The sequence below is a fragment of the Panthera leo genome, chromosome A3, assembly GCF_018350215.1.
Source record: "Panthera leo isolate Ple1 chromosome A3, P.leo_Ple1_pat1.1, whole genome shotgun sequence".
Classification (NCBI taxonomy): Eukaryota; Metazoa; Chordata; class Mammalia; order Carnivora; family Felidae; genus Panthera; species Panthera leo.
Window position 1 is genome coordinate 66,992,707 of NC_056681.1, and position 25,590 is coordinate 67,018,296.

At 40.0% G+C, this 25,590-nt stretch overlaps 2 protein-coding genes across 2 annotated transcripts in view; one reads left to right on the forward strand and one right to left on the reverse strand.

Moving 5' to 3' along the window:
• The first annotated feature begins 471 nt into the window (after nucleotides 1-471).
• On the forward strand, nucleotides 472-22,045 carry MSH6 (mutS homolog 6). The gene is made up of 10 exons (XM_042932213.1): nucleotides 472-815; nucleotides 10,655-10,854; nucleotides 13,129-13,298; nucleotides 14,554-17,098; nucleotides 18,926-19,194; nucleotides 20,278-20,395; nucleotides 20,750-20,839; nucleotides 21,306-21,460; nucleotides 21,569-21,768; nucleotides 21,874-22,045. The coding sequence occupies exons 1-10, from the start codon at nucleotides 562-564 to the stop codon at nucleotides 21,953-21,955; spliced, it is 4,083 nt and encodes a 1,360-aa protein (XP_042788147.1). The 5' UTR covers nucleotides 472-561; the 3' UTR covers nucleotides 21,956-22,045.
• FBXO11 (F-box protein 11) overlaps nucleotides 22,012-25,590 on the reverse strand; it is an 84,297-nt gene continuing 80,718 nt past the window's right edge. The window contains exons 19-23 of the mRNA XM_042932216.1: nucleotides 25,356-25,466; nucleotides 24,586-24,693; nucleotides 24,138-24,246; nucleotides 23,420-23,518; nucleotides 22,012-23,337 (exon numbers count right to left, since the gene is read on the reverse strand). Of these exons, the coding sequence (XP_042788150.1) occupies nucleotides 23,208-23,337; nucleotides 23,420-23,518; nucleotides 24,138-24,246; nucleotides 24,586-24,693; nucleotides 25,356-25,466 (557 nt within the window). The 3' untranslated portion in view covers nucleotides 22,012-23,207. The remainder of the gene's footprint in view (nucleotides 23,338-23,419; nucleotides 23,519-24,137; nucleotides 24,247-24,585; nucleotides 24,694-25,355; nucleotides 25,467-25,590) is intronic.

Below are 25,590 nucleotides of genomic sequence, written 5' to 3' on the forward strand. Positions count from 1 at the left end.
CTTTTTTCCCTCGAGTTCCTGGCGGAAGCGCTCTAACCACGGAATTTTTCAGGCAAGCGCGGGAAGGTGTTTCTCCGCAAGGGCCGCTTTCCCCGGCCCTTGGGTTAGCCCTCTGCACCCCGGCCACTAATGCCCACGCGGTGCGTGCTCTCCCCCAGCTCACGGCCCCGCCACCGCCCTTCCACAGAGGGCTGGCTTTCCCGAAGCGGCGGCTCCGAGGCTGCCGTCGGCTACCGGCCCGAGCGTTCCTGCCTCGACCAGCCACGGAGGGAGGGCAGCAGGCCTGTTGCCATTCTTGCCCTGGGTGCAGGGGCCCCGCGCGGCCTGCCAGCCCCTCCTCTCCTCACGTCGCCTGGCGCCCCGAGGGGGCGGGGCAGGTCGCGCACGGGCCGCTACGCCTCTTGCTCCCGCCCCAGCGCCTGTCGATTGGCCGCTGGGGCCAGTGTTCCTCCTGCGCAGCGCACCTCCCCCCAGATTTCCCGCCAGCAGTCGCCGCGCGGTTAATTCCGAGCTTCTAGGCGCTGGGTCCGACCGAGCGGTTGGGCCTTGTCGGCCGTCGCTATGTCGCGACAGAGCACGCTGTACAGCTTCTTCCCCAAGTCTCCAGCGCTGAATAATGCTAACAAGGCCTCGGTCAGGGCCTCAGGTGAAGGCGGTGGTGCCGCCGCTGCTACCCGGGCCTCCGCTTCTCCCGGCGGGGATGCGGCCTGGAGCGAGGCCGAGCCTGGGCCCCTAGCGGGCTCTGCGTCGCCACCCGAGGCGAGGAACATCAATGGAGGGCTGCGGAAGTCGGCCGCGCCCGCGGTCCCCCCCAGGTAGCGCGGTGTGTGTGTGTGTGGGGGGGGGGGCGAGGGCGGGGGCACAGCGGCGGGGCGCAGGGAGCCTGGGGAAGGGAGGCTTGCTTTGGAGGATTGCGGGGTGCGTAGCCAGGCCTTGGGTTCGGAGGAGGTGGGGCTGTATACTTGGCTTGAAACAGTGCAGGGGTTGAGTTCGTAGCCTTGGCGTTAGGGGGCATAGATTGTAAACAGGGCAGCAGGAAATTGGCTGCAGGAAGAAGGGGGGGGGGGGAGGAGACGTGCAGACTTCGTAGGAAGAGATGCGTTCCGCCAGGTGGGAGGCCGCGGTAGAGATGGAGTGCAAACTGGTTGGGGTAGCGAGAAGAAAGGGGAGATGGGAGCGTTGGGGGTGGGGCGGGAAGAGAAGGGAGCTTTGCAAGCTCCTTGCGGGGTGCGCACCCAGGGCGGGGGAGGGGGTGGTGTTTGTCTGCGGCGGGGGAGGGGTGGCGGGAAAGAGGAATGTCTGCGGGGAGGATGAACGCTTGCAGCCCAGAGGTTGTGGGGGGGGCGGCAGTGACTGGGATTCGAGGAGGAGGTTCCTCCTTCAGAGCTGGGATAGTGATCTGGGGGCCATTAGACGTTCGGGGAACACACTTTGATGCTTGATTTGAGCCTTGGACGCCTAGACTGTGGGGGCGATGGGCCCTCGGCCTGCTTGTGTGGGCTGTTGGGGAGGTGGGAGTGGGGGTGGGCCACGAGCTGTGTGCGTCGGGGGTGTATCACGTCGCAGACCGAGGGGTCCGATTGGTCGGAAGGAGAATTGCAGGGCGGGGTGGGGCGGGGCAGGGGGGGGGAGCAGAAAGTGCTGGGATCCGGCTGGGTCATCCCATAGGTAGGCCGAACATGCACCAACAAATGGAGAATTTAGAAGCCGTGTTAATTTTGACACACGTGGTGGAAGTGTGGTGTGGAGTTGAAAAAGATGTTATGATACAGTGTCTCTTTTGTTGACGATTCCATGGGAGGAGGGGGCACTGTAATTTTTTCGCAGTTAAGAGTGAGCTTGGAAAGGCCTTGAGCTGGCCCTGGACAGGGATATACCGCCACGATTGTGGGGAATCCGGCCGGGAGGTGTCCTAGCTCTCCGAGCAGTTCGGTGCTGTTCCACGGCTTGGTTGGCCTTTTGTAGGAGAAGCGGCGACATTTTGAAAAGCTTGTATTTGCTGTATCCCAGGTATTGTATTAGGCACAAAATGTAATGCTAGCCGTTTGAAAGGATGAAGAAATAGAGGTTAAGAAAAAAAAAACCCAACTCATTCAAGATTGAAGTGTTAGTAGTTCTGAGTAATCCCAATGTCTTTAGTTTTAGGTGTCCTACAGATTGTGAAGTCCAAGTGTAAATTATAGTGTTACCTTCCTTTAAGCGACCCTTTCAGGCAGTGAGTTTATGTAGTTGTGTGAAGAGTAGTAGGGTATGCCTCTGGCTTAAAGATTATTTGGGGCTCTTTTTTTTCTTTTTCTTTTCTTTTTTTTTAATATATGAGATTTATTGTCAAAATTCTTTTTTCTTTTTAAGTTTATTTATATTGGGAAAAAGAGCGAGTGTTCGAGCGGAGAAGGGGCAGCGGGAGTCTGTCCTAAGCTGCGCTGAGCCTGATCATGACCTGAGCCGAAGTCAAGAGCTCAACTGATGAGCCACCCAGGCGCCCCTTGAGCTTTCTTTTTGAGAAACAGCAGACACTAGAGCAGTTCTTGAAAAGGGTACTTTACTCATCAATTTACATTTATAAGGGAAACCTCCATTTGTAAAGATGTCTCCTGCTTTGAACCAGGAAGAGGAAAGATAACTAAAAGTGGATAAAACGTTTCTAATGGAGATGGTTCTGACTTAAATCTGCATAACAATCAGCACTTGTTGGGTGTTCTTTCCCTGGTACCCTTTGGTACCTGTCCCTCTCCCCACCCCTCCTCCATCTTTCTTTTGTCTTTAGCTGCAGAAGGTATTTAAGGTGGTAACTTGGAGCTATCTCTGGGAGTTAACTGTTTCCCTCAGTATCTCCAATGTATGCAGGAGGTGTACATGTTAATAAACCTCAGTTTGGTTTTCTTCCGTTAATCTTTTATTACTGCGGGTCTTAGCCAAGAACTCAGAAGGCTAGAGGAAAAACATTTTTCCTCCTCTAACATGTGTATCTTCCATAACATTGTTTTTCATAAAATTTTTCATCATTCATTGTAAGAAATGCAAGATGTGTTATAATGTTTATTTGAACAGGAGTTGACTATTCTTGCATCCATGCTAAAAGGACGTATTTATTGTGTGGTTGTGTTTTATGTATTGAAAAGTACATGCTCAGGGCGCCTGGGTGGCTCGGTGGGTTGAGGGGCCCACTTCGGCTCAGGTCATGATCTCACGGTCTGGGAGTTCGAGCCCCGCGTGGGGCTCTGTGCTGACGGCTCAGAGCCTGGAGGCTGTTTCAGATTCTGTGTCTCCCTCTCTCTGACCCTCTCCCGTTCATGCTCTGTCTCTCTCTGTCTCAAAAATAAATAAACGTTAAAAAAAAAAAAAAGAAAAGTACATGCTCCTTTTTTTTTGAGGTCTGAATTCAGGAGACTTGTAAAAACATGACATTGTTTACACTTGACCACCTGCTAAACGGACTGTTTCCAGAGTATTCAAGAAAGATCAGCATTTGATACTAAGCTTCTGAAGAGACTCCAGTATATAGATTTGACCTTCATTCAACAAATGCCCATGTAGCTGCTCTGCCAAGCACAGTATTAGGCATTGTGGGTCCAGGATACAACCTTATATAGAACAAGCAAAAGAGTAATTCTTAGAGTAGGAGCAGAGTGTATGAGCTCTGTGAGCTTTGGTGAGGGGAAGAGAGTATATATGACAGGGTAGGCTTTCATCTCTTCGGGGTGAAACCCAGCAGACAGACAGGAGTTAGGCTATGGTGGGAATAAGGGGGTGTTAGGAAGCTGGTTCAGGAAGAAGGTCCAGCAAATTGTGGATTGAAGGAAAGGAGATGTGAGCCTTTGAGAGGTGTGTAGGGGTTCAGTCATGAACCCCCTTTTTCTTTATTTTTGACTAAGATAATTGAGAGAGCTGTAATACGTATGGCTTTTTAAAATTTGAGCACTTTAAATCTGGCTTTTTAAAATTATTATTACAAATCTTGGCTAGTTTATTTTTTACAATCTTATCTCAATGATAATTGTCTCTCTTTGAAGTGTATGCCCCATCCACATTCACAGAGGAGGAGTGGTCAGACCTGGCAAATCTTTAAGCACCCTTGTCTGTACTAGTTGTAAGTCCTTTCCTAAGAATTTTCATAGTTAAATGTATTTGTAGATAGCAGTATACTTTTCCAACTAATATGACATCAATATAGTATTACTTATTGTAAGAGAAAGAATTCTAGCCCTTTTAAAAAGTATCCTGTGGGCTCAGTTTCACAGACCTAACTTGTTTTAATTGATATAATTAAAACGGTTTTTAAAGATGCTCAGCTTGTCATAATTTGGTCTGTGGGAGCCTCTTGTGAGCTTTTACAACTTTTTAACATCACCTCAGGACTTTTGAAAACATTCATTCTGATGACCCTTCTCCATCCCTGCATGGAATTAAGCTGCTCCACAAAGAACCTGTTTTTGTTTTTTTTAAATTTCCTTTAGGTTTCTGATCCTGTTTAGAAAATAGTAGACACCAGTTTGGATGACAGTTTATATGGTCACCTTAGATCCTTAGTGCATAAGTGATGGGTAACAGTTAACCCAAGCTGAAGGAGAAGGAAAGGGTATATATGGGCAGAGGTGTACTGGTAGGGGGGTAGGTCTTGTAGGGGCCTTGGAATTAGTTGCTCTGATTACTTCTCTTTTCTCAGTACTGCATTTAGTTATTTGAGGGTAGAGGAAGTCTGCTCTAATGGTCCACCTTGAGAGTTAGGTGCAAACACTGGTAGCTGATTTCTGAAGTTGGTCTGAAAGTGCTTTTGTGTTATATGCACATTTTTGTTTGACTCTTTTATTGTTTATAGAAGCAGATTCTAGCAGTGCTTTGGTACCTACTGAATTTTTTTTTAAGTAGATAGCTCAAAATTGATTATAAATTTGGGGGCACAATCAGTAATTGACAACAAAATTATGGACCAAAAGGAAAGCAAAAACATGATTTTTTTTTAAAGCATAGTTTGAAAGATCTGTTCAATATATATTTAGCTTTACTAAGTCATTTCTCAGTTTTAGTTGTATGAGTTTTGTTTTTTTTTAATAATTAGCTCTATGCCCAAAATGGGGCTCCAACTCCTGACCCTGAGGTCAAGAATTGCATGCTGTACAGACTGAGACAGCTTGGCACCCTAGTTGTATGAAGGCTTTTACATTTATTTTTCTGAGCTATCCGGTTTTTCCTTTTTTTTTTTTTTTAACACTATCTTTAGAATCTCAAGAATATTAAACATTTAAGATATATTAACATTTCTGGGGTGCCTGGGTGGCTTAGTGGAAAGAGCCTGCAGCTCATGATCTTGGGGTTGTGAGTTTGAGTCCCATGTTGGATGTAGAGATTACTTAAATAGATTTAAAAACATTTATATTAACACTTTAAAAACATATAAAGTCATAATTGGATTAGAAAATTTTTTTAATGTTTATTTTTGATAGAGCACAAGCAGGGGAGGGGCAGAGAGAAAGGGAGACACAATGTAAAGCAGGCTCCAGGCTCTGAGCTGTCAGCACAGAGCTCAAGTGGGCTTGAACTAATGAGTTGTGAGATCATGACCTAAGCTGAAATCGGAAGCTCAACCGACTGAGCCACCCATGCACCCTATTTAGATCTTATTTATAAGTATATTGTAAGATACCATTCCAGTATTTATTTTGGCATTTCAGCTTGGGCTTTAGGAAGAGCCAGAGTATTTTACATTGTAATAAAATGTTTAAATTTTTTTTTTAACGTTTATTTATTTTTGAGAGAGAGAGAGAGCATGAACGGGGGAGGGTCAGAGAGAGAGAGGGAGACACAGAATCTGAAACAGGCTTCAGGCTCTGAGCTGTCAGCACAGAGCCCAGCGCAGGGCTCGAACTCACAGACTGTGAGATCATGACCTGAGCCGACAACTGAGCCACTCAGGTTCCCTTGTAATAAAATATTTAGATGTGAGGTGACTTTTTGGCCCAGATATTTTCAAATTTGATTTGCATAGGGCTAAAGATTCTTGTTAATACAGTTATATGAAAAGGGAAAAATGTTAAGATTGTCAGAAAACATAGCTAAATATTAAAATACAGTTAATACATGACTGTCGGGCAAAGTTTTAAGTAGAGCCAGTGAAATAGGTGGATGTGATTTTCATAGGGTTATCAGGCTTTTATGAAAACCAGTGTATGAAAAACTGGCAGGTATTCAAATTATAGCATATTTCAAGATTGCATTATATTTCCATATTTTAAAAAATTAAGAAAAAAATTTTTTTTTAATGTTTGAGAAAGAGAGTGTGAGTGGGGCTGGAGCAGAGAGAGAGGGAGACACAGAATCTGAAGCAGGCTCCAGGCTCTGAGTTGTCAGCACAGAGCCCGACATGGGGCCTGAACTCAAGAACTGCGAGATCATGACCTGAGCTGAAGTCAGACGCTTACTGACTGAGCCACCCAGGCGCCCCCCCCCCCCCATTTTTTTTTTTACATTTATTTATTTTTGAAAGACCGAGACAGCACAAGTGGGGGAGGGGCAGAGAGAGAGAGGGAGATACAGAATCTGAAGCAGGCTCTCAGTGACGCGTGGGACTCGAACTCAAAAACTGTGAGATCGTGACCTGAGCCAAAGTCGGATGCTTAACTGACTGAGCCACCCAGGCACCCCTATATTTCCATATTTTAAAAGACAGGATTTAGTGTTGGTAGGAAAACCTGAATATTTGCATGGATTAAAATATATGTTCCTTTTATTTTGGTATTCTTTGGAAACTACACAACTGCTAGAAATTTTTATTTTATTTATTTATTTTGAGATTAAATTTTTAAAATTACCTTTAAACAATTGGAGTGTACCCACAAAATTAATAGATTTAATAAGAACTCTGTTAGCATTAAGTGAAGAAAATTTTTAATTGAAATGTTTAAAATACCTAGTTTTATTACACAGTATATACAACAGTGTATTTTATTACCCACTTAATTCTCTTTTTGGCTGGAAACCACTGTTTCCTGGGCCGGAATTTTTAAATGTCATTTTTAGCATTAGTAGAGGAACAGTGCATATTACTAAACATTTTAGCCTTAGCATTTTATAGTTTACTGCCAGTTCCTAACAGCAGAAAAGTTAGATTGTGTGTAAGATTCTTTAAGTATAAGGTTATATTTAGGGTATGGTGATGTTGAAAAACAATTTGAACAGTTAATTTTAACTTTACAAATAAGGAATTTATTTCAAAACTAGCTTTTTACGCTTTTTTTCCTCCAGTAAGTATGGCTATCTGCCTTTCAAGATAAACTTAAAGATATTAACAATTTTTAAGTTAATTTATTTATTTTGAGAGAGTGTGCATGAGCAGGAGAGGGGCAGAGGGAGAGAGAATCCCAGGCAGGCTCCTTGCTATCAGTACAGAGCCTGACATGGGGCTCAATCTTACGAACTGTGAGATCATGACCTGAGCCAAAATCAAGAGTTGGATGCTTAACTGACTGAGCCACCCAGGTACCCAAGACATTGAATTTTTAAATTGGTTGCTTTGGAAATTTATCTTTTCTAATTATTTTTGAGACCTTTGAATACCACTGTACAGTTTGTTTTACAATTTGCACTACATTTGTATAAATGGCAGTTAATAACTTGAGTCTTACTTAGCTCAAGTTATTTCCTTTGGGATAAAACTAATGAACTTATTCATGTTAAAACAGTAATATTTTATTACATCTTAAGTTTAGGTATAAAACTAAAATTTTTTTTCATGTCTTTGGGTCTCAGAAACTTGAGTTACTCTTACTTGAGGATAGAAAGGAATTTTCAGGAGGCAGGTGTGGCCATGTCATTTTTGGCTCAAGAATTTTGATCTAGTCATGACAGTTTTTCTGGGATCCCGTAAGAAAACTGAGATTCCTACAAGTGCTCTGTTGCCTCATACCAGGCAAAACAGAATTCCACTGGATTTGAGGCATCCTGTTCCCTTGAACTTCAAATGTACTACCAAGATGGGGCACCTTGGGTGGCTCAGTTGGTTAAGTGTCCGACTCTTGATTTAGGCTCAGGTCATGATCTCATGGTTTGTGGGATGGAGCCCCACGTTGGGCTCTGTGCTAACAGCGTGGAGCCTGCTCTGGATTCTCATTCATTCTCTCTCTCTCTCTCTCTCTCTCTCTCTCTCTCTCTCTCTCTCCCTCTCTCCCCCTCTCTCCCCCCTTTGCCCTCCCCCCCACTTGTGCTGTCACAAAATAAATAAACTTAAAAAATGTATTACTAAGATGCATTCTTGTCAGTCTGTTATGCACTAACTCCATTCTTGAGAATTTGTAACTTTTATAAATGTTTTTTTAAACGTTTATTTATTATTGAGAGACACAGAACGTGAGCAGGGTAGAGAGGGGGGAGACACAGAATCTGAAGTAGGCTCCAGCCTCTGAGCTGTCAGCACAGAGCCTGACGTGGGGCTCGAACTCACAAACTGTGAGATCATGACCTGAGCCGAAGTCGGTCGCCTAACCAACTGAGCCACCCAGGCGCCCTGAGAATTTGTAACTTTTATAAGACACAGATGTAATGAAACAGCTGGTGTCCAGTTCAGCCCTTAGTCCTTACCCTGCATAACTCTGTACACACAGGCAAGAAGAATAGTTGTCTTTAATTTCACAAATCAAGAACGCTTTTTTTTTTAAGATTTTATTTTTTAAGTAATCTCCATACCCAATGTGGCGCTCGAACTCACAACCTTGAGGTCAAGAGTTTCATGTTCCACCGACAGCCAGCCAGGCACTCCAAACCAAGAACACTTTGTAAACCTCGCTCCATAATGGTCAGGCTCAAGGCTCATCTACGTATACTGAATAACTTCAATACTTGGGGAGAAACTGCCTCAAACTATCCAATGATGGGGTTTAGGCTTAGCTACAAACACACCAAAACCTTACCTGAGTCTCCATCTTTTAAGGGATTTAAGTGTCTTTGAGAAGGGCAGCCAGGCTTGACAGATAGGTATCCCAACTGGTCCCCCTTTCAGAAAAATCTGCTTGGATAACACAATTTGAAGCCTGATGTCTCAAGACTATACAGAAATACGCTTCATGAGGGGAGACATGTTCATTGAAATAACATGTATTTGCTCTTTGGCCAATCTTGTAAAAATTATTGCCACGGTTCAGACTCACAACTGTTAGTGTCTTTACAAAGACAAAAGATGTTTCCTTCCTTTAGCAGCAGAAATAAAAGGCCAGCTTTAGGGTAGTCCCAGGTACTTTGGTACAAAGGCTGTGTGGTTAGTGGCTACCTGGCTGGAGTCAAGGGAAAGACTGCTTGACAGTAGGGAGGCTTGTAAACAAACCATTCTGCACAGCTGTAAGGGTCTTTGTCTCCTGTTAATGGATGTTAGTAGCCAGGAGGCACTTAATAGAAGTTTGTTTGAAATTGTACAGTCACAGCTTCCTGTTAAAGATGACCTATGTGGTGAGCTTGATGGCAATATTTATAGATCTTTGCTTGTGTAGGTTGCTATAGATTTAAGAGTGCACATACTGTAAAGGCCCTTGAGAAAAGTCCCAGCTGAATCATGCTGTTGTTTTTCTCTTCTAATTGTCTAGCCTAGGGGTTTCCATATTCACATTTTTGAAGAAAAGGAATAATTTCGTTATTGGGTCTGAATACAGTGGCCCCAGGTGACTAACGGAAGCTATTCTAAAATGTTCCGTTTGTCATACTTATTTTACTTTTGCAGTTATTCAGTGAAATCTTTAAGCAAGTTTAGAAAATCTTGGTATATAGTACTTGAGCAGAATTTATCAGCTGTTGTGGCTTCCTCATCACTGAGGGACTGTGCTGTAGTCTTTTAATTTTTATTTTTATATTTTAATTTTAATTAGTTAACATACAGTGTTATGTTAGTTTCAGGTGTACATCTGCTGTAGTCTTTTAAGCTAGATTTTTCTCTCCCTACCCTCTCCTCCTTTCCCTTTCTCAGGAAACCTTCAGGACCAAATCATTTTGTTAAGATTGAATTTCTGTTTTCGAGTCTAAAGGCATATGTACTCAATACTTCAGGGATGTTAGGCACTTTACTGACATTTTCCATAAAACTAGATTTTTAGGAGTGAAGGATAGTAGTGTGCTAGGTAGCTTTTGGAATGTGTGGAATACATAGGAGCTTGACTGGAGACTGATTCCAAGCAGAGTCTAATGAGGTAATATTTAATATCATTAGCAAATTACATAGTATGCTTGGTATTTTATTAATACTGTGGGTCAGGTCCTGTTCCTGATATATACTATATGGTGGTATGCAGGCATTGATGTGATGCATTATAATTTGGAGAGCATGTACAATGAGTCTTGTTGTTAACATTGTTATTCTACCAGAATTCTGCTATAGTTTTTAAACTTTGAATGATTCTGAGTAGTTTCTCACCTTAATACCAGAATTCATTATATTTGTGTTTGTCTTAATAGTTAAATAATAAGCATTGTGATATTTGCTTATGTTTTTAAAATGACTTGAACATCTGATTTTTAAAAATCATTAATTCTAGGATTTTTATGCTTGAATATTAATGCCAGAATTCATAGGAGTGTTAATGATACCTTCCTTGGAATTGCTTTTATTTGTAGGTAATTGCCTTGAATGCAACTTAACCAAATATTAACCAAGTTATATATTTCCTTTTGGCAACAGTTCTTGTGACTTCTCACCAGGTGATTTGGTTTGGGCCAAGATGGAGGGTTACCCCTGGTGGCCTTGCCTGGTTTATAACCACCCTTTTGATGGAACATTCATCCGCGAGAAAGGGAAGTCTGTCCGAGTTCATGTACAGTTTTTTGATGACAGCCCAACAAGGGGCTGGGTTAGCAGAAGGCTATTAAAGCCATATACAGGTAAGGGAGTCCACTCTGCAGAATGTTTGTGAGAGAGAGTGTGCGAGAGCAAGCACGCATGCACGTGAGCACAAGTGTCTCCGTCTCCTATACAGTGAAATTAAGTGTATTTTATGCCAATAAATTTCAGGAGTGGCAGGAAATGCTTCCAGCATGGGAAAAGGATAAGATAGATGGGGAAAATATAAGATGCTGTAGCTGGTCTTCAGTAGGTTTGTTGCATGGAGTGGAATTTTTCTGTCTTTTCAGTTGACTTATAGCAATATCATGCCTTTAAAGGAAAAATGTTTTCATGATTAGATCTCATTTGGACCAAAATATCAAATTCAGATATGAAAAAGGTAAATTGACACAGTGTCCTCATCTTCAAGGGTCCAAGAGAAAGGCAATGCAGTCAGGATATGTAGCATATAAATCAGTGTCATTCTCTAGGACAGATGGAGATGCATGCTTACCTGGCCTTCAAAATCCTCACCTATGATTACGTCTGAGGTGAGTTTCACATCAGATTTCTGGAACCATAACTTTCTTTTTCCAGGCCCAGCTTTTTTATGGTCCTAGACATCAGCAGTCCCGCCTGTGGGGCCTCACTTGGGCCAGGTGCACCTTCTCAGTTTCTTGAATTATATAGTGCATGCACATGATGTTCGCAGGATTCAGTGCTTGTACATACACTTGATGATGAATAAGTCCTTATCTGTTATCCCCAGACTCTCCAGGCTAGGATGTTGTTGAACTCAAGTGTTTTGGAGTCAGAATAAGAGTCAGTTTCCCAGGAATCTCTGGGAATCATGCCTTTTGGTCCTAGCACCGCTCATCCTGCAGGGCAAGGAGAGCATACTGAAGAAAGTTCAGTCTGCACAGAAATCTGACCTGCAGGACAGAAAGAGAATCTGGAAATTTGGTGCTGTCTCCTGCACTAATTTGCTGTATAATCTTGGCCAACAAAGCAACTCAGATACTGTTCACTCATATATAAAGTGAGAGAGTTGAACTAGATGACAAATAAGATCTTTTCCTAGGACTGATTTGGAGATTCTACACAAAGCTTTGGCAGTATGACTTTAAAAATACCAAAAAATTTTGCATTTATGTTGTCATTATTTTGTAAAGGCACCCTCTGCATACTGCATTTGGCCCTTTAAATTTCTAAATCATTGCAATAGCGTGGATGAGGAAAAGTAGGTTTTTAATTTTCTTTTTTCTTTTTTTTTTTGGTCTTAGGATTGTAAAGTAGTTTGCATCAGGGTTTTTCGTGGAATGATGTCATTAGATAGCTGGGGGGTGAGTGTAGCTGCAAACAAGGCACTGGAGAAGTTAGGAGCCACCCTCCAATGGATTTTGATTATCCTAACTTTGTAGTGTTGGTGCAGCTCTTTAGAAAAATGAAAAATTGTACCTTTATTTTATTTAGGCAGCTCATTAAAGTTGCAAATTCCATGACACTTTAGCATGTACTTAGTTTTAGTATTCAGTAGAAAGAAGGAAATAACGCCATGTTTGGAGCTTTCAAATGTAGACAAATGCAGGTTTGTTTTCTAATTATATTTGGTTAGAAGAAAACAGACATTCCTAGTTTGTGCCATTAGATTTGTGATCTTCTGCATCTAATCTTTTGCTCAGTGGATAGTGTCATTTAAAATTATAGCTCTTTAAATGCAAGGAGTAAAGAAAGAGTTTTGCTTGAAAACAAGACAGTTTCACTTGAAAACAAAAAACATTCAAAGTCTGAAATGGGGTACCCTTCCAAAATATTAGTATCCTTACCAGTAGAGGGTTTTTTTTTGTTTGTTTTTTGGTTTGTTTTTAATATATCCTATTTAACTTAGGGATAAACTTAGTATCATAACTCCATTTAACTGAGGGTGTAGTTTTGGCCTTCCTGAAGTAATAAAAAAAGGGTCTCAACACAAACACCTTTTACATGTCATGCCTCACCTGAAGAGGAGGTGGGCTTTATTTAGGGCCACTTCCCAAGAAATTAGAAGAGAGATGAAGTGGTCCTGGATGACCCAACAGTTAAGGCAACTTCAAGGAGGTAAAATAGGTAATTTAAGTTTCACTGGTAATTTTTTCCCTGAGAATTCCTTCCTTGTTGGCTTTCCTGGTCTATTAATCAGAAGTAATGGGTCATTAAATTAAAAACTAGATTCTCATCATTCTTCATTAGGACAGGTGTTGTAGGTTGAGTCCACTACCCCACCAACAGGTCCTATTTATAAGAATAAGATTTGCTTAAGAAATATAAATTAAATCTAAATGTAAATTTTTTAGGTTCAAAATCGAAAGAAGCACAAAAAGGAGGTCATTTTTATAGTTCAAAGCCTGAAATACTCAGAGCAATGCAACGTGCAGATGAAGCCTTGAATAAAGACAAGATCGAGAGGCTTGAATTGGCAGTGTGTGATGAGCCCTCAGAACCAGAGGAAGAAGAAGAGATGGAGGTGGGGCATTGTTAAACAGTCAGTTGTTACTTCTGTTGGGAGAGTGATGGAAGGAGGGGGTGGATATGCAAAGTGATGTTCTCTTATTTATATGTTGTTTGCATATATATATACACTTTAATATTTGTACACATACGTCTGTATTTCCTCAGGACTGTAGGTTAAATTAGATTAGAATCTCAGCAGTCATTTTGCTTAAGTTTTACAGCTTCAAGCCTGGTGGAGGACACATCGTGTAAGAGGTAGAACCATTTTTGGTAACAAGTAATGAGCTCAGGACAGTAAGGACATGGTGACAAAATTGGTCATGGTATCTGGTAGTAAGCCTCTATAGGAGGGTGTGGTCAAGCCCTGGTAATTAATTGCTTGGTTTTTTGTGTTCATTCCTTTTTTTGTTGTTGTATTTTGTATGGATGAGAATAAAGGTTAAATAACCTTGACATACAACCTGGGTTTCAAATGTTAGTGGTCACTATTTGACTGAATTAAATTCTGTTAAGGAAGAAATAATTGGTTCATTTAAAACAAACATGGTCATTATTCTCTAATTTAAGAAATTACTGAGCGGTGTGCTGAAGAGATTCTATGTTTTATTCTATTACAGATAGGGAATAAACAAGTTAATCTAATGGGTATTTTAAGAGAAATGAGAGGAAAAGTGTTTTTAATCTTATGTTTGAGGTTGAGAGCAGGGATCATAACATTCATCAAAGGTTTAGAACTGGATGGTAATACAGAAATCATTTAGCCTCCTGTGACTTTACGTATGTGGGAGATCCACGATAAGTGAATGTGCTGTGCCCAAGAAGATACAGCTGGTTTGTGGAAGGGCAAGGACTAGAACCAGTAGAGATTGCTTACTGCTTTCTTAACACTTAAGAATTTATAAAGTGGCAAATTTCGTAATACGTCCATCTGTAAGAGGAGAGGTGACCCTGGAAGAAAGATAATGGAGTTATTTAAAGTTGTTTATTTCCACAGCTGACTGTTCCTGGGGGCATCACTTACGGGCATTTGTGATGTATGGTCATGCTAATGGGCTGCATCACTATATAGGATAGAACTGTCATGATAGAATCACTTAATCCTGTAATGTGATACTACTGAAACTGATATTCTTTGAGGAAAAAAATAGTTTCTCATTTTTGGAGATGGGTTCTTCTCTTGACATAGGAAGTATTGAGAAATACTTCACAGCAGTACTGTAATTTTCCAAATTGTTTTGTATTTAAATAACTCTTTCCTTGCCTGCCAGGTAGGTGCAACTTACTCATCAGATAAGAGTGAAGAAGATAAGGAAATTGAAAGTGAAGAAGAAGTGCCACCTAAGGTGCAAGGATCTAGGCGAAGTAGCCGCCAGATAAAAAAACGAAGGGTCATATCAGACTCTGAGAGTGATGTTGGTGGCTCTGATGTGGAATTCAAGCCAGATGCTAAGGAGGAAGGAAGCAGTGATGAAATAAGCAGTGGAGTGGGGGACAGTGACAGTGAAGGCTTGGACAGCCCTGTCAAAGTTGCTTCAAAACGGAAGAAAATGGTGTCTGGAAATGGCGCTCTCAAAAGGAAAAGTTCAAGGAAGGAAATGCCCTTGGCCACCAAACGATCAACTGGCATTTCATCAGAAACCAAGAGCACTCTGAGTGCTTTCTCTGCCCCTCAGAATTCTGAATCTCAAGCCCACACTGGTGGAGGATGTGAGGATAGTAGTCGCCCCACTTTCTGGTATCATGAAACTTTAGAGTGGCTTAAGGAGGAAAAGAGACGAGATCTCCACAGGAGGCGACCTGATCACCCCGATTTTGATGCATCCACACTCTATGTGCCTGAGGATTTCCTTAATTCCTGTACTCCTGGGATGAGGAAGTGGTGGCAGATTAAGTCTCAGAACTTTGATCTTGTTATTTTTTATAAGGTGGGGAAGTTTTATGAGTTGTACCACATGGATGCTCTTATTGGAGTCAATGAACTCGGGCTGGTATTCATGAAAGGCAACTGGGCTCATTCTGGTTTCCCTGAAATTGCATTTGGCCGATACTCTGATTCTCTGGTTCAGAAGGGCTATAAAGTAGCACGAGTGGAACAGACTGAGACCCCGGAAATGATGGAGGCACGATGCCGGAAGATGGCACATATATCTAAGTATGACAGAGTGGTGAGGAGGGAGATCTGTAGAGTCATTACCAAGGGTACACAGACCTACAGTGTACTGGAAGGTGACCCCTCTGAGAACTACAGTAAGTATCTTCTTAGCCTCAAAGAAAAAGAGGAGGATTCCTCTGGCCACACTCGAGTGTATGGAGTATGCTTTGTTGATACCTCACTGGGAAAGTTTTTCATAGGTCAGTTTCCAGACGATCGCCACTGTTCTAGATTTAGGACTCTAGTGGCACACTACCCTCCAGTACAAGTCTTGTTTGAGAAAGGAAATCTCTCAACAGAAACTAAGATGATTCTGAAGGGTTCATTATCCTCCTCTCTTCAGGAAGGTCTGATACCAGGCTCCCAGTTTTGGGATGCAGCCAAAACTTTGAGAACTCTCCTTGAAGAAGCATATTTTAAGGAAAAGTTAAATGAGGACAGTGGGGTGATGTTACCCCAGGTGCTTAAAGGTATGACCTCAGAGTCTGATTCTCTTGGGTTAACACCAGGAGAGAAGAGTGAATTGGCCCTCTCTGCTCTAGGTGGTTGTGTCTTCTACCTCAAAAAATGCCTTATTGATCAAGAGCTTTTATCAATGGCTAATTTTGAAGAATACATTCCCTTGGATTCTGACAGGGTTAGTGCTACAAGACCTGGTGCTGTTTTTGCAAAAGCCAATCAACGGATGGTGCTAGATGCTGTGACATTAAGCAACTTGGAGATTTTCCTGAATGGAACAAATGGTTCTACTGAAGGGACCCTGCTAGAAAAGATTGATACTTGCCATACTCCCTTTGGTAAGCGGCTCCTAAAGCAGTGGCTTTGTGCCCCACTCTGTAGCCCTTATGCTATCAATGATCGTTTAGATGCTATAGAAGACCTCATGGCTGTGCCTGACAAAATCTCTGATGTTGCAGACCTTCTAAAGAAGATTCCAGACCTTGAGAGGCTGCTGAGTAAAATTCATAATGTTGGGTCTCCCCTGAAGAGCCAGAACCACCCAGATAGCAGGGCTATAATGTATGAAGAAACTACATACAGCAAAAAAAAGATTATTGATTTTCTTTCTGCTCTAGAAGGATTCAAAGTAATATGTAAAATTATAGAGATTATGGAAGAAGTTGCTGACAACTTTAAGTCTAAAATCCTTAAGCAAGTCATTACTTTGCAGACAAAAAATCCTGAGGGCCGTTTTCCTGATTTGACTATAGAACTGAACCGATGGGATACAGCCTTTGACCATGAAAAGGCTCGAAGGACTGGACTAATTACTCCCAAAGCAGGATTTGACCCTGATTATGACCAAGCTCTTGCTGACATAAGAGAAAATGAACAGAGCCTCCTGGAATACTTGGAGAAACAGCGCAGTCGAATTGGCTGTAGGACCATTGTCTACTGGGGGATTGGCAGGAACCGTTACCAGTTGGAAATTCCAGAGAATTTCATCACTCGTAATTTGCCAGAAGAATATGAGTTGAAATCCACCAAGAAGGGCTGTAAACGATACTGGACCAAAACTATTGAGAAGAAGTTGGCTAATCTGATAAACGCTGAAGAGCGGAGAGACGTATCATTGAAAGACTGCATGCGGCGACTCTTCTATAACTTTGATAAAAATTACAAAGACTGGCAGTCTGCTGTTGAGTGCATCGCAGTATTGGGTAAGACTTTGAACAAGTTTATTCCTAAAGCTTTGGTTAGTGATGCATTATGTCCTAGTTGTACATTAAGATTTACATCCATTGGAGAGTTGCCACTGAGGCGGATCTCTGAACATAGATAACAAGGTATATACATCTTGATGTGTGTATGCTTGCCTCCTCACTAGACAAAATGACTAGTTTGTCCATAGCAATTTAAGTTGTTCACTTTTTGGCCTTACTCAGTCTTGAATAATTGAACAAAAAAAATATTTTTAGTACTTTTAATGAGGCAATGTGTTTTAGATCAAATTTCCTTTACAGTGGAGTTTTTTAGTATTTGATACTGTTTTAATTTAGTCTAACAAAAAATAGAAGCTTAAATCTTGGCCCATCACTTGTTAATTTTAACTTTTGCATCCTTTCTGATTATCAGTGCATCTCTTTTCTTTACATGCATATATCAAGATTTTAATCTTTTTTCTTTTAGCCCAAATTATCACACTTTCTTTCCTGCAGTTGATTTCTCAGAGCCCTGATTTATAGATTTGTAATTTGGTAACCTTTTCAAAAGCTTAATACCCTTTTTCTTTAAATTTCATGGCCAACTTATTTGGAACCCTTGGTGTTTCAGTTTAGGTTTTTTCCCTGTGGTTTAAAAACACAGTAACCAAATTTGTAACAGAACTATTTTGACCTGAACATGGCTGTCCAGAATTGGCATCCTTTTTGTACCACATTTTTTAATTTTTTAATTTTTTAATTTTACAGAGAGAGTGCATGCTAGCAGTAGAGAGGGGCGATGGAGAGAGAGAATCCCAAGCAGGCTCCGTCCACGTTCAGAGACTGGATCCCACGGTCCTGGGATCACGACCTGAGTCAAAATCAAGAGCTGGATGCTCAACCAACTGAGCCACCTAGGCGCCCCCTGTGCCACATATATTCCTTAAACCAATACAGCTTTGAATAGTTCAGTGGGTAATTAAAAAAAAAAAAAAAAAAATTCCCTCAGCACAGGTGTTCAAAATTGTGAATTTATTCTTGGTTGTTTTATATTAGGGGCACCTGGGTGGCTCAGTTGGTTAAGTATCGACTTCGGCTTAGGTCATGATCTTAGGTTCACGGGTTTGATCACTGTGTCAGGCTCTGCTGATGGCTCAGAGCCTGGAGCCTGCTTTAGAATCTGTGTCTTCCTCTGTTTTTCTGCTCCTACCCCACTTGCACTCTGTCTCTCTCTCTCTCAAAAATAAACATTTAAAAGAACTTAAAAAAAAAAAAATTGTTTTATATCAGTGTGCCTATTGTGAAAACATTCTGCTTCTAAGAAGTGTTAGCTCCAGGATTAGATCAAGTAAAATAGGTCAGTATAGCATTTCCCAGTTGTATCTCTTAGCTTCCCCTGGCATTCCTCTGGTCTGTATGTTAGGGGACTAAGTGTTTTTGAGATTGGGTGAGAAGTGGGATTTGGGGCCAAAAATGAGAGTTCTCTTTTCATTACAAATGCTATAATAGAAGACCCCTAAAACATTTAGGCTGATGACTGATTTTAGGTTATTGAATGCATTAACAAAGCATTTTATGTATTCTGGAGTGCCTTTTAAAGAAAAGAAAAAACACTATGTCTAAAAAGCAAGTAGAACATACCACCACCCTCCACTGAGAAAGTGTTTGTTTTGTTTAAAAACAATTTTTTTTTAACGTTTATTCTTTTGAGAGACACAAGACGGTGTGAGCTGAGGAAGGGACAGAGAGGGAGACACACAATCCCCAGCAGGCTTTTTATATTAATTAGTTGGGTCTTTGTGTTTATCAGACCTCAAAAATCAAGCCTCACTTTTACCTTAACAGATGTCTTACTGTGCCTGGCTAACTACAGTCGAGGGGGTGATGGCCCTATGTGTCGTCCAGTAATTCTGTTTCCAGAAGAAGACACACCCCCCTTCTTGGACCTTAGAGGATCACGTCATCCCTGCATTACGAAGACTTTTTTTGGAGATGACTTTATTCCTAATGACATTCTAATAGGCTGTGAGGAAGAGGAGGAGGAAAATGGCAAAGCTTATTGTGTGCTTGTTACTGGACCTAATATGGGGGGCAAGTCGACACTCATGAGACAGGTAAACTGACCTTTAAGGTTTTACAACAAAGTTACTTGTACGCTTTAGGAATATATTACATATTTAGGCCCCTTTCCAAATAGCACATGAATAACAGAATTCAGTCACTAGAATACTAGGAAACAAAGGAAAAATGTATCATAAAACAGAATTGTATTCACTTCATCAAATGTCTGTCTGATGTACAGGAAGCCTATATTTAAAAAGGCTAGAAAAATAAAAAGGCAAGGGAGATTTCAAGTTATGTCTTTATAAACTTTGACTGGATTCATTTCCTCTGAAGGTAGGTATATTCATAACGATTGAAAATGTTGCAGGTTTGTCCTTTAATTAGACTCATTTGTGGGAATCCTTATAAAAAACCATGACCGACTTGTTCAGATAGGAAAGCAAATAAAGTTTATGACCTCGAGTAACTGTTGGAAACTGCTTTTAGGGAAGACAATAAATACGTAAGGGGTTGGCCGGCCACTGAGGTAAACCATGATTTATATTTTTTAAAGGGTTATAAAAAGGAAAAAAAAATGTGACTGAGACATTGGGCCCTTGAACTGAAAATGTTTGCTGACCCCCTGCTCTCCTGTATAATCTTATACTTATGGTCATCAAATTTCCTAACTAGCAAGGGACAGTACGGTTCTAGTTGATCGGTTTTGATTTTTTTGTATTTCTGTCAAGCTCTCCAGGTGATCTTAAAAAATGAAAATGGGGTGAGCCTGACAAAGTGCAGGAGGGTTCCATCCTCCCAGATTGATTTGGTCTGGAATTGCTTCTAGGCATCAGCAATTTTAAAGAGCTGCCAGGTGATTCTACTGTGTAGCTAGCCAGGGTTAAAAATCACTGATGTAGTGGGTTCAGACCTCACAGGCTGAGGTTTTCAAGCCAGTTAGGCCCTAAGCCTTTTGCCTTCTCTAGGCTTCGCTGTGCCTTTTAGGAGTGCCTGACTCCTACCATAATTGTTCTTTTGAAAGATAATGTTTATTAGCTTGGCGTTGCTGTCTTCTGGATATATATAGATCTGTATCTGTCTATGTATCTATGTTTTTAATACCAATTAGAAATGACCTTTCCCTCCATTTACAGGCTGGCCTGTTAGCTGTAATGGCCCAGACGGGTTGTTACATACCTGCTGAAGTATGCAGGCTCACACCTATTGATAGAGTATTTACTAGACTTGGTGCCTCAGACAGAATAATGTCAGGTGAGTTTTCTTTTCCACCTAAAAGGCTTTATTATTTGACCATTCATTCTGTGTTTTAAGTGATAAACATATCTGCCTTCAGATATATCAGACATCTGATGAATTTGACAATTCATTTCTATGTTTTAAATGATAAATATATCTGCCTGCATATGAGTCATTTAAATTTGATGTTTTTCTTCTGGAATGCTTTCAGACATTTGAAATCATTTTACTGTTTCAGGAATTGCATGCATAATCTGTGTAAAAAGATTTAACCTGGGTAGCTCATGGATTCAAAGAATATGAACCTTAAAGATGAATGTACTGTTTTAGGATTCTTAAAGCTCTCCTTCACATATGTGTGTGTTTTAGGTGAAAGTACATTTTTTGTTGAACTGAGTGAAACTGCCAGTATCCTTACACACGCAACAGCACATTCTCTGGTGCTTGTGGATGAATTAGGTAAGACATTACAATTTCCATTTGAAGGCTATTTTTAAAACTTTAGTACAAAGAATTACTTTTCTTGAAGATGGTTGACAGGACAGTTCTCTAAAAGAATGCACTCACCTTTGCGCCATAGACCATAGTTGGAGATAAGAGATTGAAGAGATAATGTGAAAAAGTTCTCAGTATTAAGAGATCTCAAGCCTTGGTAATTAATCTATCAAAATACGGATATTTAAGGAGAAACCAATAGGACATTTCTGAAGATGACTGGTACCTGAACAGTATGCTTTAAAGAAATGCACCCCACTACAAGTGCTGCTAAATGAGACCAGACCTATTTAGCTAAACAGGGCCTATTATTTGGATGCACTAATTGATGTTACTGTTCTATCTTCATTTTTTTCTTTTTTTCTATTGTAAGGTAGATCCTTTTGGGTATTAGGCAGATACGTAATTTATGCATATTTTACTTTCATAGGAAGAGGTACTGCAACATTTGATGGAACAGCAATAGCAAATGCAGTTGTTAAAGAACTTGCTGAGAACATAAAGTGTCGTACATTGTTTTCTACCCATTACCATTCATTAGTGGAAGATTATTCTCAAAACGTTGCAGTGCGCCTGGGACACATGGTATGTGTAAATTGCTTACGCAAAAGGTTAGATTTTTGAGGGAATCAAGTCAGGTACTTCCATTACTAGCACATGAATATAACGTAATAAAATATTTTTCTTTTTTAGGCATGCATGGTAGAAAATGAATGTGAGGATCCCAGCCAGGAGACTATTACCTTCCTATATAAATTCATTAAGGGAGCTTGTCCTAAAAGCTATGGCTTTAATGCAGCAAAGCTTGCTAATCTTCCAGAGGAGATTATTCAAAAGGGACATAGAAAAGCAAGAGAATTTGAGAAGATGACCCAATCACTGCGATTATTTCGGTAATTATACTTGGATATGATTTTGCCATGCAGCCAACCTTATTAAAACCATAAAGGGGGATGGTTGATGTGAACTCAATTTTTTTTTTTTTTTTTAATTTTAAGGGAAGTTTGCCTGGCTAGTGAAAGGTCGACTATAGATGCTGAAGCTGTCCCTAAGTTGCTGACTTTGATTAAGGAATTATAGACTACATTGGAAGCTTTGAGTTGACTTTTTGACAAAGGTGGTAAATTCAGACAACATTATGATCTAATAAACTTTATTTTTTAAAAATGACCATTTTTCCATTTTCTTTCTAGGAAATTAAACCCTTTTAATTCTTATCTACCTTCTACATAATGGTTATTGAATACTCCACAATATATTAAGTCTAGATGTTATGGTACATGCATACACTTTCAGGCTGTTTATACCCACTGTCACCAATACACATAAATGGGGGAGGGGGAGCTATGAAACTGTATAGGGCTGTATATATACTTGTCTCAGCTTATGCAGGAAATTGTTTTTATAATTTCCAGCAGTTTGTCTAAACTGTTCAAAAAAAAACTATGAACAGAGTTCAAATACAGGACTGTTTTGAAGAGACTTTCTAAAGTGTACTTTAAAACATAGTAGTTTTTACCTTTCACAAAACTGAGTTACAAGAATACTTTTGTTTTACAGTGCATCCCTTCCTAGGAAGTCTCATTAAAACACTCACTTTTTCTAGGGGTGATTTTTGAATGCTGCACAGGGAAGGGAAGGAAATAATAGTCTTAACTTTTCTTAAAGGATACCAGAAACATTGCTGGATATAATTTAAGATTAGTGTTTTCTCTTTCATAGAAAGAACGTACATACTGGGACATGAGTACAGTTACAGCAAGTCTAGGTGTGCTAACAAAACAGGGCACATTCAAGTACAAGAAGATTTGCTTGAAATTAAAAACAAACTACATGAGATTAAAGCATTAAAATCATATTTCTCAATCTGAATACATGTTAAAAAAAAATCAAAAGAAACGCAGAAGTGCTAGCTCACATTTTTACCATATTACAAAAGCAATTGGTACCCATGTCCATAAAGGCAGCAACAAAGCTGCTTGTCTATTGAAGAGTACTACTGCAAATTGGACTGCATTCAATGCTAGTTGTAAAAACACCAGCTTTTTTTCAGAAGTTGGTATCTGTACAAAATTGCAGCTTATTTCTTCACTTCTGTCCCTTCAAAAGTCTTTACACAGTAATGCTAAAACACCCAGCTTTGAGATCCTGAGTCAATATATTGCCACTTTCTTTTTGGTAGCTTGAGCTTCATAGTGTCAACTGACCTCGTGTATCCATTTTTAATACAGTCTCTTCCTGTAGCATGGGCAAATATTTTAAGTCTTCTTCCAAAAAAAATGTTTTAAGTTATGATGTTAGAATGGCAGGACTTTTTCTTTAGGGAAGGAATTCAGTTGTGCTGCAATGTATTAGATTCTATAGGTGGAGCAGAGTCATATAGTGTATCTGTATCATGTGTAGGCTCACCAGCTAATGTACAAGGATTAGACAGTGTTCCAGCACCACAGTCACAGAAAAACCTAAAGCAAAATGAAAACCCAAAAATTAGGAAAGTGAGGGGGAAAATAAGTGGGTAATAGAGCAAGTAAGTGTGCTACATACCTATCATGTCTAATAAATTCTACATCATGTCCCTGATGGCACTTCTTAATGCAGTTCACACATATGGCATTTCGATCTGTGGTGTTACAAGTGTGACATCTAAAAAGCAAAAGCTCACATTATTTTTCTTGAACATGAGATTTCCTCAAAACATGGTATTTCACCCTATGTATGACCTTTGGTTTACAAGAAAAGAGGACCAAAACCATTTTGTGGCCCCATGCCACATTAATTCTGCAAAAGGACTTAAATGTAATAAGTGAATCTCCTGTGTCTTCTGAGAAAAGCCACTGATTTGCAATTTAACCTATCAAAGTCTGTATTGAATCAACTTGGGGGAGAAGGGAGTCAAAAACCACTCAGTGACTAGGGTATATGGAACACTTAATGACAGCTTTACTTTGAAACTCCTAGGCAAACAAATAAGCATTGTGTTCCATCTTTCTAGTGATAGGAATAGTTACTGCAGTATTGTATTTTCATATTTATGGTCCCCAACATACAATCCTCAAGTAGACTGACCACAGAACTCAATGTGGACAAATATAAAGTTCGCAGTTATATTTTCTTTCCATTGGCAAATACCCCATTTCCTCTGCCTTAAGAGAAAGAGATCTAAAAATGTTAGGTATTGCCAGTTTAGAAAACACACACACACACAGAAAAAGAAAAATCACAAACTCCCCCTTTCCAAGACTCAAGTAATTTAGAAATATACCTGTAGAAATCATGCATGGGATAGCTGGTATAACTTGATATTTTATATAAACATTGGCCTCTACTAACAGCCTTTTCTATGGCATCTTGATTGTTCATTATTTTGTTGTCTGTAATAAAAGAAAAAAATAAAATTCTAGAGGACAAAGACAAAATATAGAAGACTTAAGATAAAAATAGATAGTCTATTTTAAAGAAGAGTCACTTTTTAAGATCTTTAAAGAAGGCTAGCCAATTGAGTAAAACACCTTAAAGGATTTTCCTTGTGTAAGAGATTCCAACTGTTTAGAATAACCTGAAACTTAGAAAATAGGTGAGTTGCAGTCTTGGTAAACAGGAAAATAGGTCTTGGTAGACTGACAAAGCAGTCAAATACCAATGGCTTCTGATACCATTATTTTTTCATGGCGTATTTTCTATATTTATAGGCAGAGCAGACTCCAACATACCTTTCATTGTCACATTAACACCAGATGCTAAAAATAAGCCTCCAAACCGGTTGTTAAAAATCTGATTGCCTTCTAGTGTTGCAGTCGCATGATTTGTAATTTCAATACCTGAAGTAAAATTTACAAACAGTAGATACATCATCACATTATACAGTTTCCTAAAAGAAACCTGCAATACAGCAAATAAAAACTAACAAGTGTATTAACTCTTAATATCTAAAGAATAAGATGAAATGTTAGAGTCCTTGAGAATAACACTTATTTTCCACTGTTACTAGTCCACTCTCCTTGCCAAAGTGAGCAATGCTACAGATGGTTCATAACATACTACTTTCTTTGCAAACTAAGAAGAGGATAAATGCTCAGAAGTATGGTGAGGTAGCCATTAGTTATACACATAAAGAAAAAAGGAGCTGAATGGTTATTTGGGATAAAAATAATTGTCCTCTTCATTGGCAAAAAGTTGAAATATATGTGTAATACTTTGTGAAGCCAGAGGGCTTGAATTTGTCTGTAGTACAAGCCTGCATTCTATCCCAAATAATGTTTCATAATTACTACCGGACATTAATAGAGACATTTCTTAAAAGTTGGGCTTAGAGTAGGAGAATCCAGAACTTGGATTGGGTACTCTAATAAGCGATTGTAAATTGATAGGCATTCAGCCACTTTTGTAATACAATTTACACCTTTAGTTATAAAGCAAAAGAGAATAGACTAAAAAACACTTTATAGAAAACAAGCTACAGGTAACAAAAGAAAATACAAACCTGCAGCAAATCCATCAAATATTCTGTTTTTCCTTAAGACTGGATGACTATTAGTGCTGATGAGAACACCTGCTTGAGCATTCCTGAAAATGTCATTTTCTTCAAGGAGACCTATAATAAAATATTTCCTCAGATTAAGACTAATGCACACAAGTTTTACTAGGTGTTTTGGTGGTATTTAAGTATTCTTTTAGTTTCTTATTAATTGCATTGTATAAAATTCACAGGACTAACT

Bases quoted from the DNA above. Each gene is read 5' to 3' on its own strand.
- MSH6 (XM_042932213.1), top strand. From the start codon at position 562: ATGTCGCGACAGAGCACGCTGTACAGCTTCTTCCCCAAGTCTCCAGCG. The intron at 816-10,654 runs GTAGCGCGGTGT...TTTTGGCAACAG, and splicing joins GCGCCCGCGGTCCCCCCCAG to TTCTTGTGACTTCTCACCAG. The intron at 10,855-13,128 runs GTAAGGGAGTCC...TAAATTTTTTAG, and splicing joins GCTATTAAAGCCATATACAG to GTTCAAAATCGAAAGAAGCA.